This window comes from Thalassophryne amazonica, chromosome 14 (assembly GCF_902500255.1).
Source record: "Thalassophryne amazonica chromosome 14, fThaAma1.1, whole genome shotgun sequence".
NCBI classification, from domain to species: domain Eukaryota; kingdom Metazoa; phylum Chordata; class Actinopteri; order Batrachoidiformes; family Batrachoididae; genus Thalassophryne; species Thalassophryne amazonica.
In genome coordinates this window covers 27,442,345-27,456,230 of record NC_047116.1, presented here as the reverse complement: position 1 = coordinate 27,456,230, position 13,886 = coordinate 27,442,345, and the positions used below count along the sequence as shown (strand labels likewise).

The window sequence follows — 13,886 nt, the reverse complement described above, 5'->3', positions numbered from 1 at the left end:
TACGTTATGAAAATTTGGCACTTTTCGTGACAATATCACAAACCAATAGATTAATGTATATTTCGTGATGCTGAATCACGACATGCCATGAGATATGGTAGTTCTAACCCTAACCATAACTTAACCCTCTCCCTTCTCCTAACCATAATAACCCCCCACCCCCGCCTGCTCCCATCACGAAAATGTGGCGCTTTCGTGATGGGAGCACGAACCAATGTACTTTTCATGATGCGATCACGAAATGCTGTGAGGTAGTTTAATATGTCACAGAGGTGCTGCCACCTGCTGGATACAGCACCCAACTTCAAGTCAATTGATAGCTAAATATGGGATCAAATATTAATATTCAACAGAAAAGTAAAACCAGCATTAAACGATGGGGTTGAGCATATGAGGGTGATTCTTAGACTACGGGCACTTATTATGTCCTTTGATCATATTGTATGAAAAACAGAAAAAAGGGGAAATTTCACACTTTTATAGTTATCTTTACAATGAAAGTGTGTTAAGAAATTTGTTCTAGTAGTCTATGATGACTTTTTCACCTTTTTTCAGCATCATTATATGCAAATATTGCCGTTTTGTGCTTGTCCCACACCCAGATTTTTGATCTTCAATGATAAAAATGAATGGTAAAGAAACGTTTTTTCTAATGTTTTAAAATATCAGTAAAATAATCAAAACATAATTGGGGTATTCAATGTCATACAACTGTTGTGATTTTTTTTAAACAAAATGTAGTTGTCCCACACTATTGCCGTAATTTCCACCACAACACTGTAATGTCCCTAAACAGTTTGTATGAAAGATTGTTTGGGTAGTTTCTATGGAGATAAACAGTGACATCAGAGCACATGTATATAGCGCCAAATCACAACAAACAGTTGCCCCAAGGTGCTTTATATTGTAAGGCAATGGTGTGGTGGAAATTACATTTATAAGGCCAATAGTGCCCGTAGTTAAAGAATCACCCATGAATGGGTACGGTGCCAAAACTTGTGTTGTTACTGCAAATTACTGTCATGCTTGAGACACTCATTGCACTCGTAAATACACTGACAAGGAAATGTTCATCACTTTCTGTTCATCGCTGCCTCTTGTGTGTGGCCACCACACCTAAAAAAAAAAGAGAGTGACAAACTAGAAAGGGTACAAGGCCGTGCCACAAAGGCTCATTCCAAACCTCAGAGGCCCTCCATACACTGAGAGGTTTCAGGTCTTTCAGGTGCCACCATGGACCACTGGTGGAGACGGACGGATATGCTGCAGACATACAAACTCACAAATGGTATTGATGGACTCATTCTCAGCACCAGATGTTCCATCTGCAAGGCCAATAAATAAAGCAAAATAAAAAAAAAACAAACCCTTTGTAACACACACACAGAACATTATTTTGGAGCCTCCATGAAAAGGGGCACATCATGTGTTGTGCTGCCATCCGCTCAATAGTGCCACCTATCAGATGGTTCAGAAATGTGCATTGATATAAAATAATTCATTTCATATGTAAAAGCTACTTCTGGGATAGGCTCCAGCATCTCTGTGACTCTTGATTGGAGTCAGCGGGTATAGAGAATTAATGTAAAAGCTACAGTCCAGCACAGGGGACTCCACATACAGACAGAGAAATTTATTCAACACACCTACGGCCAATTTAAATCTTCCAATTCACCTAAAGTGGGAGGAAACAGAGCACCCCAAGGGAATGAATGAATTAACTGAATTTATTTCAAAGAAAACACAAAAAATAAATAAGACTCCACAAGAAAAATATGTCAACCAAGAAACAATGCTCGAAAAGGAATAGGAAAATGTAAACATTTATAAACTCCTACCCCATTCTCACTTTTCACTTATTAAAATAAATGACAATAACATCACTACATAAATCTGAGATATTTATAGTCTAATACTCACCCAATGCCTAAAAAAAATAAACAAAAAAAGCAGAATTAAACAAATATTCAAACCTACACAGACCAGGTGGAAAACAATCCCAGGGCTTTCTTACTGTGTGGAAAAAAAAATGCTAACCCCTAGCTTGCTGCCCTGTTTCTGCGTATAAAGTAATATTCCGATTTTCCAAGCTGACATGAATGCACCACATTAGTGGCGTGACCTCCCTGAAGTAAAGTGATTATATTTCGTGAGGTCCGTGAACGCAGCAGAGCACACTTTCCCTGCGCTGACCTCTGGCAGCTGCTCCGCCGCCTTCTTGCACAAACACGGAAGCAGCATGGCGTCCAACAGCAGCGACGACAGCCAACAAATTGCACTGCAAAGACTGAAGATAATTGCTGGCCATTTGCGACGAGCGGATGATGGCGACTTTGGTGTCCGTGCAGTCGAGTGCAAAGCTCAGGGGAATAAGCCAGAGGAATCGGCTGTGGCGAGGACGGTGCCGAGAAGGAGGTGATGGAGCTTCAACCTCTGTGGTTTTTATCTCTTTACTCGTCCCGCAGCAGCTGTACTCAGTGGAATATCAGATTAAAAATCACGCTGTTTATTGGCGCACAGAAAAAAAAACATTTACCTTCTTCTAGTCGAACTAAAGTGGGCGTCTTGTGTTTTGTTAGCTTTAGCAGGCTAGCTAGCAAATAGCCATTCATTTGCTCCTGTGTGGGTGCGGCTGCTTTGGGAAGTTTGGTTGACTTTTGCTAAGTTTGTTGGCTTTAGCTGACTAAATTAAAAATATAATACCTTTGACATGATTATATTTTAGGGACCTTTTTGGTGTTTTACGTGGCCTAAGTTAGCTTTTACCACAACATTGTGTTGGTTTGTGTCATTTTCTGGTAGCTACAGGTTTTCAGTGACAAGGTGTTGGAATTTGTTGATTAAACATGGAAATGGAACAGAAATGATTAATCGATCAGGAGAAAAATTAAAACCTATATGATCGGATAATCGTATAGTTATTTAGAGAAAAACGATACAAAATATAATCTCTGCATCAAGTGCTGCTCAATGTGGGGCTCGTGGGCCACATTCGCTCCGCTTTTCATTTGTTTTGGCCTGCGATGGCAGTTTGTCGAAACTTCGTTTTTATATTTAGACTGTTTAATTTTCTCTTCAAACAAAACAGTTTAGTCACTTTACCTATATATATTATGGCTTTTGGGGTTTTGGCTCTGGTTGGACAAAAGAAAACATTTAAAATGCCATTTTGCATTGAGAAAACTGTTTATATACTCGTACTACCTTGCGTGCCGGGAAGCGGTGTTTTGTAATTGGTTGTGTGTGTGTCTGTCTGTCTGACTTTAAAAAATGCTGGATGGATTTTCACCAAACGTGGCGGTAATATTACTTGGGCAGATATCTGAAGATAATTAACTTTGAGCAAAGATCTGACAGAGTTCAAGTTCAATAAAACCATGGTGTGAAAAGCACATTTTCTGCTAATATCTCCCCAGTCAGCAGGGCTCGATGATGTAAAGTTTATACTGATCATAAAATTTGCGAATGGTAACGTGACGTATCGGACATGGATATATTTCCGTGTGCGGCGTGAAGCCCTAAATATGATGCCCACTAACTGAAAAGTAAATATCTAATTTATTCATCGGTGAATAGGATATTTAACAAGGCAGTTTGTGTCTAAGCATTCACCACCAGAAGCAACACTCCATCCAGGTTAAATGACACCAGATTATTGCTTTTGCTAACTCGCATTGCAATATTAAAGCCACATCCTAAGTTTGGTTTTGATTCATCAAAGTGTTGCTGAGATATGTTCTTACTTCCTATTTGATGGCTTTGCCACAGACATCAGTTGGCTGGAACAGATGACATTTGAAAAATCTAATAACCATACAGTTAGAATTGTGATGCTTGGTCTGAAGATCAACTATGACAATGTTTAAGACTGGACAAATTTTGTGAACTGTGAAAAGTTATGACATTTCTATAAAAGCCAATATGGCGGAAAACCTGGTATGACAAAAATCGACACTATAGAGTGCATTGAACTCTGCTTGATCAGGGAATCTAATGGTACCTGATTTGTGAAAATTAGGAATACGGGGGGGTGTAATGGCTGAATTGTCCTCAGTAAGTACCAAATTTCTAGACTAGCAGGGAATAATAACTCAAGAAGAGGAAAAAGGACAAAAAACAACAACAATTGTTCAGACTTGACAATTTTATTCTGTTCTCTTTTAGATTATTAGACACTCAATATGTTTGGATTTCATGTTGTTCTTTGTCAAGATAAATCATTTGTAGACATGTACTTGGGCTGTAGAAAATTTGATGTTTGTTATCAAATGACAGAAAACCATAACAGTTGTGATAGTTGATTTAACAATTAAGTAATTTGTCAGCTACAAATGTAAACTTTGCCTAAAATGTACAAATATATAGTCAAGGGCGCAACTACAGAAAATTTTCAAGGTTTTGTTTCCTCAACAGTCTAAAACCCAACTATATTTAATTTGCAGTGATGAAAAGCAATGAATCACCACCAGCTGACCGACCATATCAGTCAGATTGTGGATTATTTTTCCTAGTGTTGTCTTTACTGGTTTATAGATTCTCCCTGTTGTGTTAGAGAATAATTAACTGGCTGGTTATTCAGTTAATCATATTGTTTTAGCTGGTTTTCAAACATGGGACACCCATAAACATGAAACAAACACTTTGTGAAACTGGAAGGAGACAAAGAAACTTTATCTGCCTCTGCTGTTCATCTGATTGGTTGGAAGTCTTGGTGGTCTGACTTTTCAGCCTATTGGCAGATGAATTCCTTTTGAGGAAATGTCACCGCCCTGTACTGACATCTAGTGTTGGCTTGTGTGTATATATATATATATATATATATATATATATATATATATATATATATATATATGCGTGTGAGAGAGATTTTGAGTTTGGCCTTGTTATACTCATCGGTTTGGTGATACTGCTGAATATTTTGTCTTGTAGGTCTCTGTGTTTCCCCAAAAATTTGTCTGAGTGTGACAGTGTTTTGTATCACAATCTAGTAGGTGCTTTGTAAAATGGTGTCACAAAGGCCTGTAGAATAAAGCGGTTACTGTCTTATCTGTTAATAAAACAAGCACTTTAATGAGTGTTGCTCAATCAGCTGCTTTTCTCCATTTACATGCTGATGTGGTTTCAGGTATAATCCTGATTTACCGGTTATGTAGGGTCTCCGCTCCAGTTTTTAGTGATATTTTTGTGAAGGTGTAACTCAGCTACTTATAGTCTCGGGTCAGAACCTTTGCCCCTAGTTGTTACAAACTACAGCTGAAAGAGATTATTGCTCGAAAGACCGCTAACTGTTGGTTATTTTAAAGAAGTTTTGGATAGAAAGTCAATTTTTGGCTCTTTTATCCTCTCAAATGTAAGGCTGTACTACTAAAGTATTGTTGTTTTGGGACCTATCCTCTTTGCTTGAATTGCCATTTTAGCTCTGGGTTACACACGACAAAACCGTAAAGTCAGACCAGCTCAGATTAGATGATGATTTTAAATGCTGTCAGGTATGCTCTATTTTAGGTGGCGTATGACATATTGTTTCCGGTTTTGGTCTCTAAACAACATACTAACGTAAACACATTTTATACTGGTTTAAATAAATAGAGTGTATAATTTCTCCTCAAATCTTTTTTTTTTTATCTGAATAAATTACAAAGCACAGTTTTATATAGTTTTAAATATTCTACAGTGCATTTGGGTTAAAGGTGAAGAGCCTTTTGTTTGTTTGTTTTATTTGAAGTCATAAAAAATTTCTTTGGCACCACTGTAATTTTATTTATTCACCTTTTTAAATGGTGAGATTCATAATATGACATTGCCACCATTTTGATTAAAAAAAAATTCACATTGTCTGGAAAAAAAAAATTAATGAACAGTTCCCCTGAAGGGAAAAATTTCAAATAAACAGGCGGTCATGAACTACGTTTGGTAGCGACTCATACAGTACGATAGCGATTTCAAATCACTTGGGCGAGGGATGCCAGGAGCTGACACGACAACAGCCAATCAGAGTAGAGAGGCATGCTGATGACTTTATCTGTCTCCTCGTCCAAGCAAAAAACAAAGATGGCAGAAAATGCTCTGGAACACCTTATTTCTGCATAAATCTAACATGTTTCTCATGTATTTTGTTGAAGTTGGTGAATAATAAAGACCTAAATCTAGAAATGCTCTTTTTAAAACCAGATAAGTGATTTACAAGACATCTTACATATGTTAGCATGTATGCACTTTGCACAAGGTCAAAAGTTATTTCTGGTAATTTCAAAGATATATACATGCTCACACGCACTTCTTCACATTTGTTATGGAATTCTCCCCAGGTCAAAATGTTCTCTTCATTAAAATGAGTTCTAATTTTGCAACACGTTTCAAAAATAAACCTAAATTATAATGCTTAGTTTTCAGTAGAACCAAAAATTTAGTCACTTTTGTGAAATTTAAAAGGCTGAAAATTTCCATTTGACTTAAATTTATTTCATTTTACATAATGACAAAATGCAACAAAGCTGCCTCAAGGCACTTAACACAAGTAAACGGCCTAGAGCAAGCACATAGGCGACAGTGGTCAGGGAAAAACTCCCTCTGATATTGAGGAAGAAACCTCAAGCAGACCAGACTCAGAGGGGTGACCCACTGCTTAGGCCAGTCTAACCGTTACAAGGTTTTACAAAGCTTAAACAGGAAGTCAAAGCAAAAAAGGTGCAATTGTTGAGATAACTATACAAGCATTTCCACCACAGGCAGGGGGTCATCCAGCACCCTGGGGTGCATGGCTGGTGTCGCAGACCAAAGGGTCTGCCCCTAAAAATCAGACCGCCTTTTACATCTGCTCATGCGTCATTTCAGACCACAGCAGCGCGTATGAGACGGAGGCTCTTCACCCAATGCATTCAAATGGATTAATGGGACCATGAGATTATAAAGGTAAAACCTCTTAAATCATTCTAAAGTCAGTTTTAAGCAGAAACTAGGCCATTTTAAGCAGAAACTCAGCGAAACTCTGTGACACCTTGAAATGACTGACGCGCAGTGAATGCGTTAGCTAGCAGCTCATTTAGCTGCGGCACTCTGATCGCTTCTGCTGCTTTTTATGATTAAATAATGCTGAATTTATGTGAAAATGATTGTTGTACAAAAGCTTCAGATATCTGTCGCTGAGATAGATGACTGGAGTGCAGTTTGAAGCAGAAACAAGGTTTTAATCCATGAACCCCCGCTAATGATACATATGCAGATGCAAAAGGCATTTTTGAGGGGGGGGTGGGGGAGCGTTCTGTCAGAGACACGGCATTCATCCATCATGCCATCAGTGGGCCTGTCACTCCAGCAGTTTATTCCAAAATGCGGACTGCAGTGTGCTGCATCAGCTTCAGGCATGGCATCTTCTTGTCAGTCCAGCACACTGTGGGTTGCAGTTGTCTGTCTTGTGAAATGTCGATGGTGCCTCGGACAGAGAGAAAAAGGAGCAGAATCAGTCGACTGGAAAAATTACACCTAAGGTATAGTTCATCAGGACTAAATTGACAGGAAAGCAGAGAGAATACCAAGGTAATTCCCAGCTGCTAGCCCTAAGCTTCACTAACAGACCCCCAATTTAGATGAAGTGACACCACGAACAGGACAGCTTTAAAGTTCTTTTTCAACAGTTTAAAAGGGTTATAAATCTCATATTATCTTATTTGTAAACTTATTCTAAACAACAATTCTACACTCAGTTTAATTCATATTAAACTGTATAGCTGTCAAGAATTAGTTTGGAATAGTTTTATAAACCAAATTAATATTTATTTTAGAGTGTGGTCTGGACTGTCAAAATATTTTTCCAAATGACTCCTTTCTGAGAAAATATCTTTATTACCATTTTATGACATTAAGAATAAGTTAATTGATATGGAAACCACTCATTATAATCCATTTAAATATTCATTAGTTTTCATGTTTAGAAGTAATGCAATATTCTTGCAGAACTGACTGTGAAATGCATATTGCTTTCATTCATGGTGTACAATGTGTCAAAAATATTGTTTGTGAATTTCATCAACAACTTATGAATTTAATGATGCATTAATATTAGCGTACTGTCTTCTTTTGATAATGACTTTTCTCGAACCGGACTTGCTACTAATTAGCGTGCTATTGCTTCTTTAAGTAGGTCCTTGCTAATTTAAGTGGACATCTGCCATTAAATCGTTTATTGGTAATTGCAGTCAATGTTCACTGACCTTGGTTCCAACTTTTGGTTGATATATTTGAGTCAGTGTCCACCCACTATGACAGGACCTCACCGTTGGGGAGAATTAATTTAAAGTATGAGTCAGTGTGTCACTCTCATTTCAGCTCTGAATCTTAATTTATTGGGAAAGTCCATTCTGTGAGGTATTAATCTTAATTATGGCTTTTACAACGCAGTGTTGGCTTCCCGTCTCAAATGACCCATACGTTATGGTTGCTCTCTGAATCGTTGTAGAGTACCCGAGCTCTTACCCTTCTGTAAAAAGGACATAGGCTGTGTCGCATTGACATTGGATGTAAAAGTGATGTAAATTTCAAAACTGCTTCTGCTTTTTAATTTTATTTTTTTTAACACTGGTACTAACAGCATGGCAATTTTGGACAATTTATACCTTTTGGTGACTATGGTGGTATTTCTGTATTTGTTATTCTGTAGTTATGCTGAAACCTGTATTTAGTAATTTATAGTTGAGTGCACATCTGTTTATTGTCATAACAGCCACATCAGGAGTGACACTTCAGGCAGCAGTTTACGTGGACAACTACAGTGTGTGGTTGCATAATAGGTGTAAACATGGACTGCAGGCACGTATATTACAACATGTCTGTAAATGTTGTTTGCCTTGCAGAGTGTCGCCACAGCAGATTCAATACAGACCCAATTTGGGATTTGGCATAAGTTTTATGGCAGATGCCCTTCCTGATGCATCTCCAGGTGTAATGCAGTTTTTGATGAAATCTGTTGTTTTGGGTCAGTTTGACTCAAAAGATATTTATAATATTGAAAGTTAGGGTGAATTAACCACTCAAAGTGCTCAAAACTGCAACCAATAATTGATTAATTAACTGTAAATATATTCAAGGGCTATTTCAATAATTTTAGCCAAAGTCATTTAAAAAAAATCTAATTTTCTGGCTCCATTTTTTGAAATGTAAATACTTTCTGGTTTATTTTGCAAGCTTCTTTACTCCTCTCTGGCAGTATAGTGAATATATTTGGGCTGTGAACAAAACAAGACACTTGAAGGCATCATCCTGGGCTCTGGAACTGACATTTTTCACCATTTTCTCACATTTTATGCACGTTGACATGTAATAGAGAAAATCACTGATCAGCTGATCAATAACGAAAATAGTTAGTAGCTGTAGCCCCAGTATTAATGAGTTTTTTTTAATTGAGAATTATTCTATAAAAGTCACAAAATTAAAAAAAAAAACAGCACTTAAGACTTTAAGACCTTTTTCCTCACCTAATAGCCCAAAACCATAAAGATCATCAAATATTTATAAGACTGAGATAAATTGTTAAAATGTTTAATTTGACGTGCTAAAACCAGTGAGTGAGTGCCAATTTTGATCACAGAAAGTTACTACCATATTTAATGATGTGTAAGTTGCAGCTTTTTGAGCTTTCCTGTGGTAATCCTGTCAAAATCAACCCCTATAAAATTTGATTATCAGCCTTTTATTTCAGTACTTTCTACGACGCTGTCAGTATGTTTGCTGCATTTGCATGTAATTTCTGCCCTTTGTATACACAAGACATTCTCCCATAAGCAAATGAGGACCTACAGTATTCTCTTGTAACACTTGCATTTGAGGTCAACCCATCATTGCATGATTTGTCTGTCAAATGTCCATCTTCAGTTGACCTGATTTACGGCGGTAAATACTGTGCAGTTTCAGATGTTGTTAGTCCAAACAGCGTCACGGGTGTTTTTAGATTTTAGAAGAGCCTTTATTGTCATTGTACATATATACATACATACATACATGCGTACATACAATGAAATTTGTCCTCTGCATTTAACCCCATCTTAATTACAGTTAAACACAATCCAACCACTAGGAGCAGTGGGCAGCCACAGTCCGGCGCTCGGGGACCAACTCCAGATGTAGAGACGCTGCTTTGGTCAGGGGCAGAGAAAGGAGCAGACCCAAAATAAGTATGTTTTAATTGTGGGAGGAAACCTACACAGACATGAGGAGAACATGCAAACTACACACAGAAAGGACAGGAAGCGATCCCACGATCTTCTTGCCGTGAGGCACCAGTGCTAACCACTAATCCATCGTGCTGCCCGTTTGTGGGGTAGCTGCTGTGGTTGTTGTTTGTGATGCATTACCATGCCAAAAAGGGAAGATTATGAGCAAGGTATATGTCGAGCACCAGGGATTGGCAGGCCTCCAGGGGATTCTGTAGGTGTGTCTGCAGCGTCCCATATTGTAAATTTGTCTAGTGTCACACACCTCAGTTGTCAGGACTGTATGCCAGATTATCACAGCAGTTTCCTTTCATCTGTTTGTGACCAGCTGTACAAAGGAAGTCAGGGCATGCAGAATGTCTGGCCTGTTACAGCCAGCAGAGACCGGTGATATCAAGAGCATGCAAGGTCAACACCATTGGGAAGCACCTGATTATTATTATAAATTTTTTTGTGTTTAAGTTCATGTTTTAGCTTCAGGTTAAGTGGTATTAGCTGTTAACTTAACCTTCGCCTTGGTTTGTTTTATTTCAGGCAGGAGACTATGAAATGGAACGGCTGGGGATACAGTGACTCAAAATTTCTCTTCAATAAGAGAGGTCAAGCAGAATTTACGGGTAGAAGGTACAGTATAACACCACTTCACTACTCTGTTAGGCTACATATGTTTGTCTGTTGATTGATCAGGTCAATAAGTAGATCTCTTTTACAGATGATGGCCTTTTTATTTATTTATTTTAAATCTTGTGGCTGAGGTTATCCACAGGGCATTATTGTGTCTGCCCCACTTTTGAAATCAGTTTCTGCTGCCCTCAGAATAATGTGGTGCTACTGCCACCTAGTGTTTGGCAGTTGCTGTGCTCATTGTCATGAAGAGGTCGCTGAATGTGTTTTTTCTACTTTGCTAAACTCTGGTCCTTGGAATAACCTGTCACAGAGCCATGCTGGTGAAAAACGAAATATGTTGTTAATTATGCCGCTGAGGTTCTTTGAAGTACAAAATTTAACTTTGAAATATGTTTAATGTCTCTCTTTTTTAACACCTTAATCTGTAACCGCCGTGAGAAAAGCAAAGCTAAAGATGGATTTGTTTTTGTTAATTGATTTATTGCTTAAGAATAGATGGGCTTGCCTGTCAGTTTCTAAGCAAATTCAAATTTCAAATTTATTAATTTATATAGGGCCAATTCACGACAGGGTCGCCTCAAGGTGCGTCACACAACACAACTCAAAAAAGCAAAACAAAATGAATTAAAAGATTAAAAAAAACACAGTAAAAGAATAAAAACATAAATCAGTAAAAAGAATAAAAGAAGACACACAATAACATAAAATACTAGCGATAAAACATCTCTAATGTGGAGGTCAAAAGACAACGTAGGATCAAGAATTACCCCAAGGTTCCTCACTTCGTCTGTATGATGTATAACACACACGCACAGGGGCTGTTGCAGTTTGAGTCTAATGTAGTCAGAGTGATGGTTCCACCTGTGCAGGATGTTCTACACTGAATGCTTTCCTTTTGTGCAGGTGCTTGCATAAACTGCATAGCAGAGCTGGTGTTCTCTGCCTTCTCTGCGCTCTTTGTGACAAAGGCTATATAGTGTGTTTAATGGTCTCATGGACAAAGGCAGAGTACAGTTTCCTGGTGGGCCGGCCAAGTCTGTGCCAACAGCTCCATTATGCAAGTTTCGAACGGGCGATCATACAAACGGCACTTTCTGCAGTGCTGCCTGCTCAATAGCCTCACCAGTATCAAACCACTCTTCTTTTTAGACACAGATTTCCAAACAAAATTTAGTCATGCCTTTAAACTCTTCTGAAGGTGCTTGACTGGTTTGATCTCAGTTCTCCTCAGCAAACCCATGATGTTGTTTCAAGTTGTAAGTTGATCAGTATTTTTGGTTTCAATAGACCGTTTTAATGCTTTTTGTTAGTGGTGTGTGTGTGTGTTTTTAAGCTTTTAATACATGCATGCATGGATGAACCTATTTTCACAAAATGCGTCTGATCCAGGACATCCCTTTTTAAATTTTGAGGTTTCAATCTCCGCCAAACTTTGGACATATTACTTAAAATAGTACGGTGTATACATTTATACTCAAGGTTGGGTAGGATTACTTTGAAATGTAATCCAAAAGTAATCAGATTACAAGTAATCCAAATCTATGTACATACATACATGTAATCCACATGTATTATTTCAAAGTAATCCTACCCAACCTTGTTTATACTGTAATACTGAGCTTGGTTCTCCAACTTCTCTCGCTCTCAGCACTGCTGCATCACAGAGCACCCAAAATTGTCACAATAATAACTGATAGTTTTCCTTTGTTTGAAATAGGTTTCTTAGGAGCAAGAGAATGGATGACAGATGACAAAAGGCCTATGGGATTTCATCTTTCTTTATAATTCACTCTTTGCCATGATGCATAGTGTTTTTGTCCTATAAAATAGGTGTATTTTCAGTCTTCTGGCCACACAAGATTCATTGCCAAGAGCAGCCATATTTGATTTTGCTGTTGGGGTTTCTCCATGACATAATCAGGGATTCTCCTAGCATTTACTCCCTTGAGAGGGAACAGTTGGAGCTGTATTTGAAGACTGTCATTTACAATAGCAGGCGCAGAACCAAACCAAATGCTGTTCTGTTTCTTAATAGTTCTTCTATGTTGGGATGTTTGGTGTATTGATTAATCTACAAAACCTTTTTGCTCATCTTCTTGTTCTTTTCTTTTTGTAGTTGCTGTTATGAGTGCATATATATGTGTTTATGGCAACTCATGCTAGGGGTGGGTGTTTATAAGCTGTTGCTTCAGCCCACACCTTTTTGGCCACACACAACTGGGAAATTGTTTTGAGGTTTTGTTTGCTTTCTTTTTTCATTGTTTAGTCTTGAGAGATTTCTTTAAGTTTGTGTGTGTGTGTGTGTGTGTGTGTGTGCCAAATAAAAATTCAAATTCAATTGCAACATACAGTGTTCAATTAAATCAAGGTTGTTGTTGTTGTTGTTGTTGTTGTTTTTTCTTCTTCTTCTTTCAGTGTCACAGTGATGAGTGCCAACATGCTCATTTTAAAAGTGCAAAGCTCTAAAAGATAAAAATGTATACATCAGTATGTAACATTTTTCACCTTTTAAAATACAAGTAAGTCCCTTCAGCTGCTTCTTTGTTTTGGCATTGCCACAGCAGATTTAAGGTGTCTCTGTATGTTGATTTGACACAAGTTTTATGCCGGGTGCCCTTCCTGACGCAACTCCACATTACATGAAGAATGGGCAGGGGTGGGTTTTGAACCACGAACCTTCCATACAGGAAACGAGTGCACTTAATCGCATGGCCACCAAGTGATAAAGATACAAGATTTCTTTAGGGTGACCTGTAGTTTCTAAGAAAAGATGCCTGAATTTAATTACTTAAAAAAAATCATAATTTTGATGATCAGTACTCTGTGTAAGCTTGATCCTGTCAGACCTCAGAAGCTAAGCAGAGTAGTTCCTGGTTAGTACTTGGAAGGGAACCTCTTAGGAAGATCAGGGGCTGTTGTTTTCTCCAAGGTGAAACTGCAGTTTGTGTTCAGGAAGGGCATTAAGCGTACAACTTGTACCAAATCCCGATGCTGTTCTGTGCTGGATCTGCTGTAGCAACTCTGAGCAAACTGGGGCAGCTGAAAGACAAATAA

At 38.1% G+C, this 13,886-nt stretch overlaps 1 protein-coding gene across 2 annotated transcripts in view; it reads left to right on the top strand.

The window, feature by feature from the left end:
- The first annotated feature begins 2,146 nt into the window (after positions 1-2,146).
- agps (alkylglycerone phosphate synthase) overlaps positions 2,147-13,886 on the top strand; it is a 61,432-nt gene continuing 49,692 nt past the window's right edge. Inside the window, exons 1-2 of one of the 2 annotated variants that reach the window (XM_034186525.1) lie at positions 2,147-2,415; positions 10,740-10,829. In XM_034186525.1, coding sequence (XP_034042416.1) covers positions 2,240-2,415; positions 10,740-10,829 — 266 coding nt within the window. In that variant the 5' untranslated portion in view covers positions 2,147-2,239. Of the gene's footprint in view, positions 2,416-10,592; positions 10,614-10,739; positions 10,830-13,886 lie in introns of those variants that run through there. The other variant, XM_034186526.1, reaches the window with a different exon arrangement.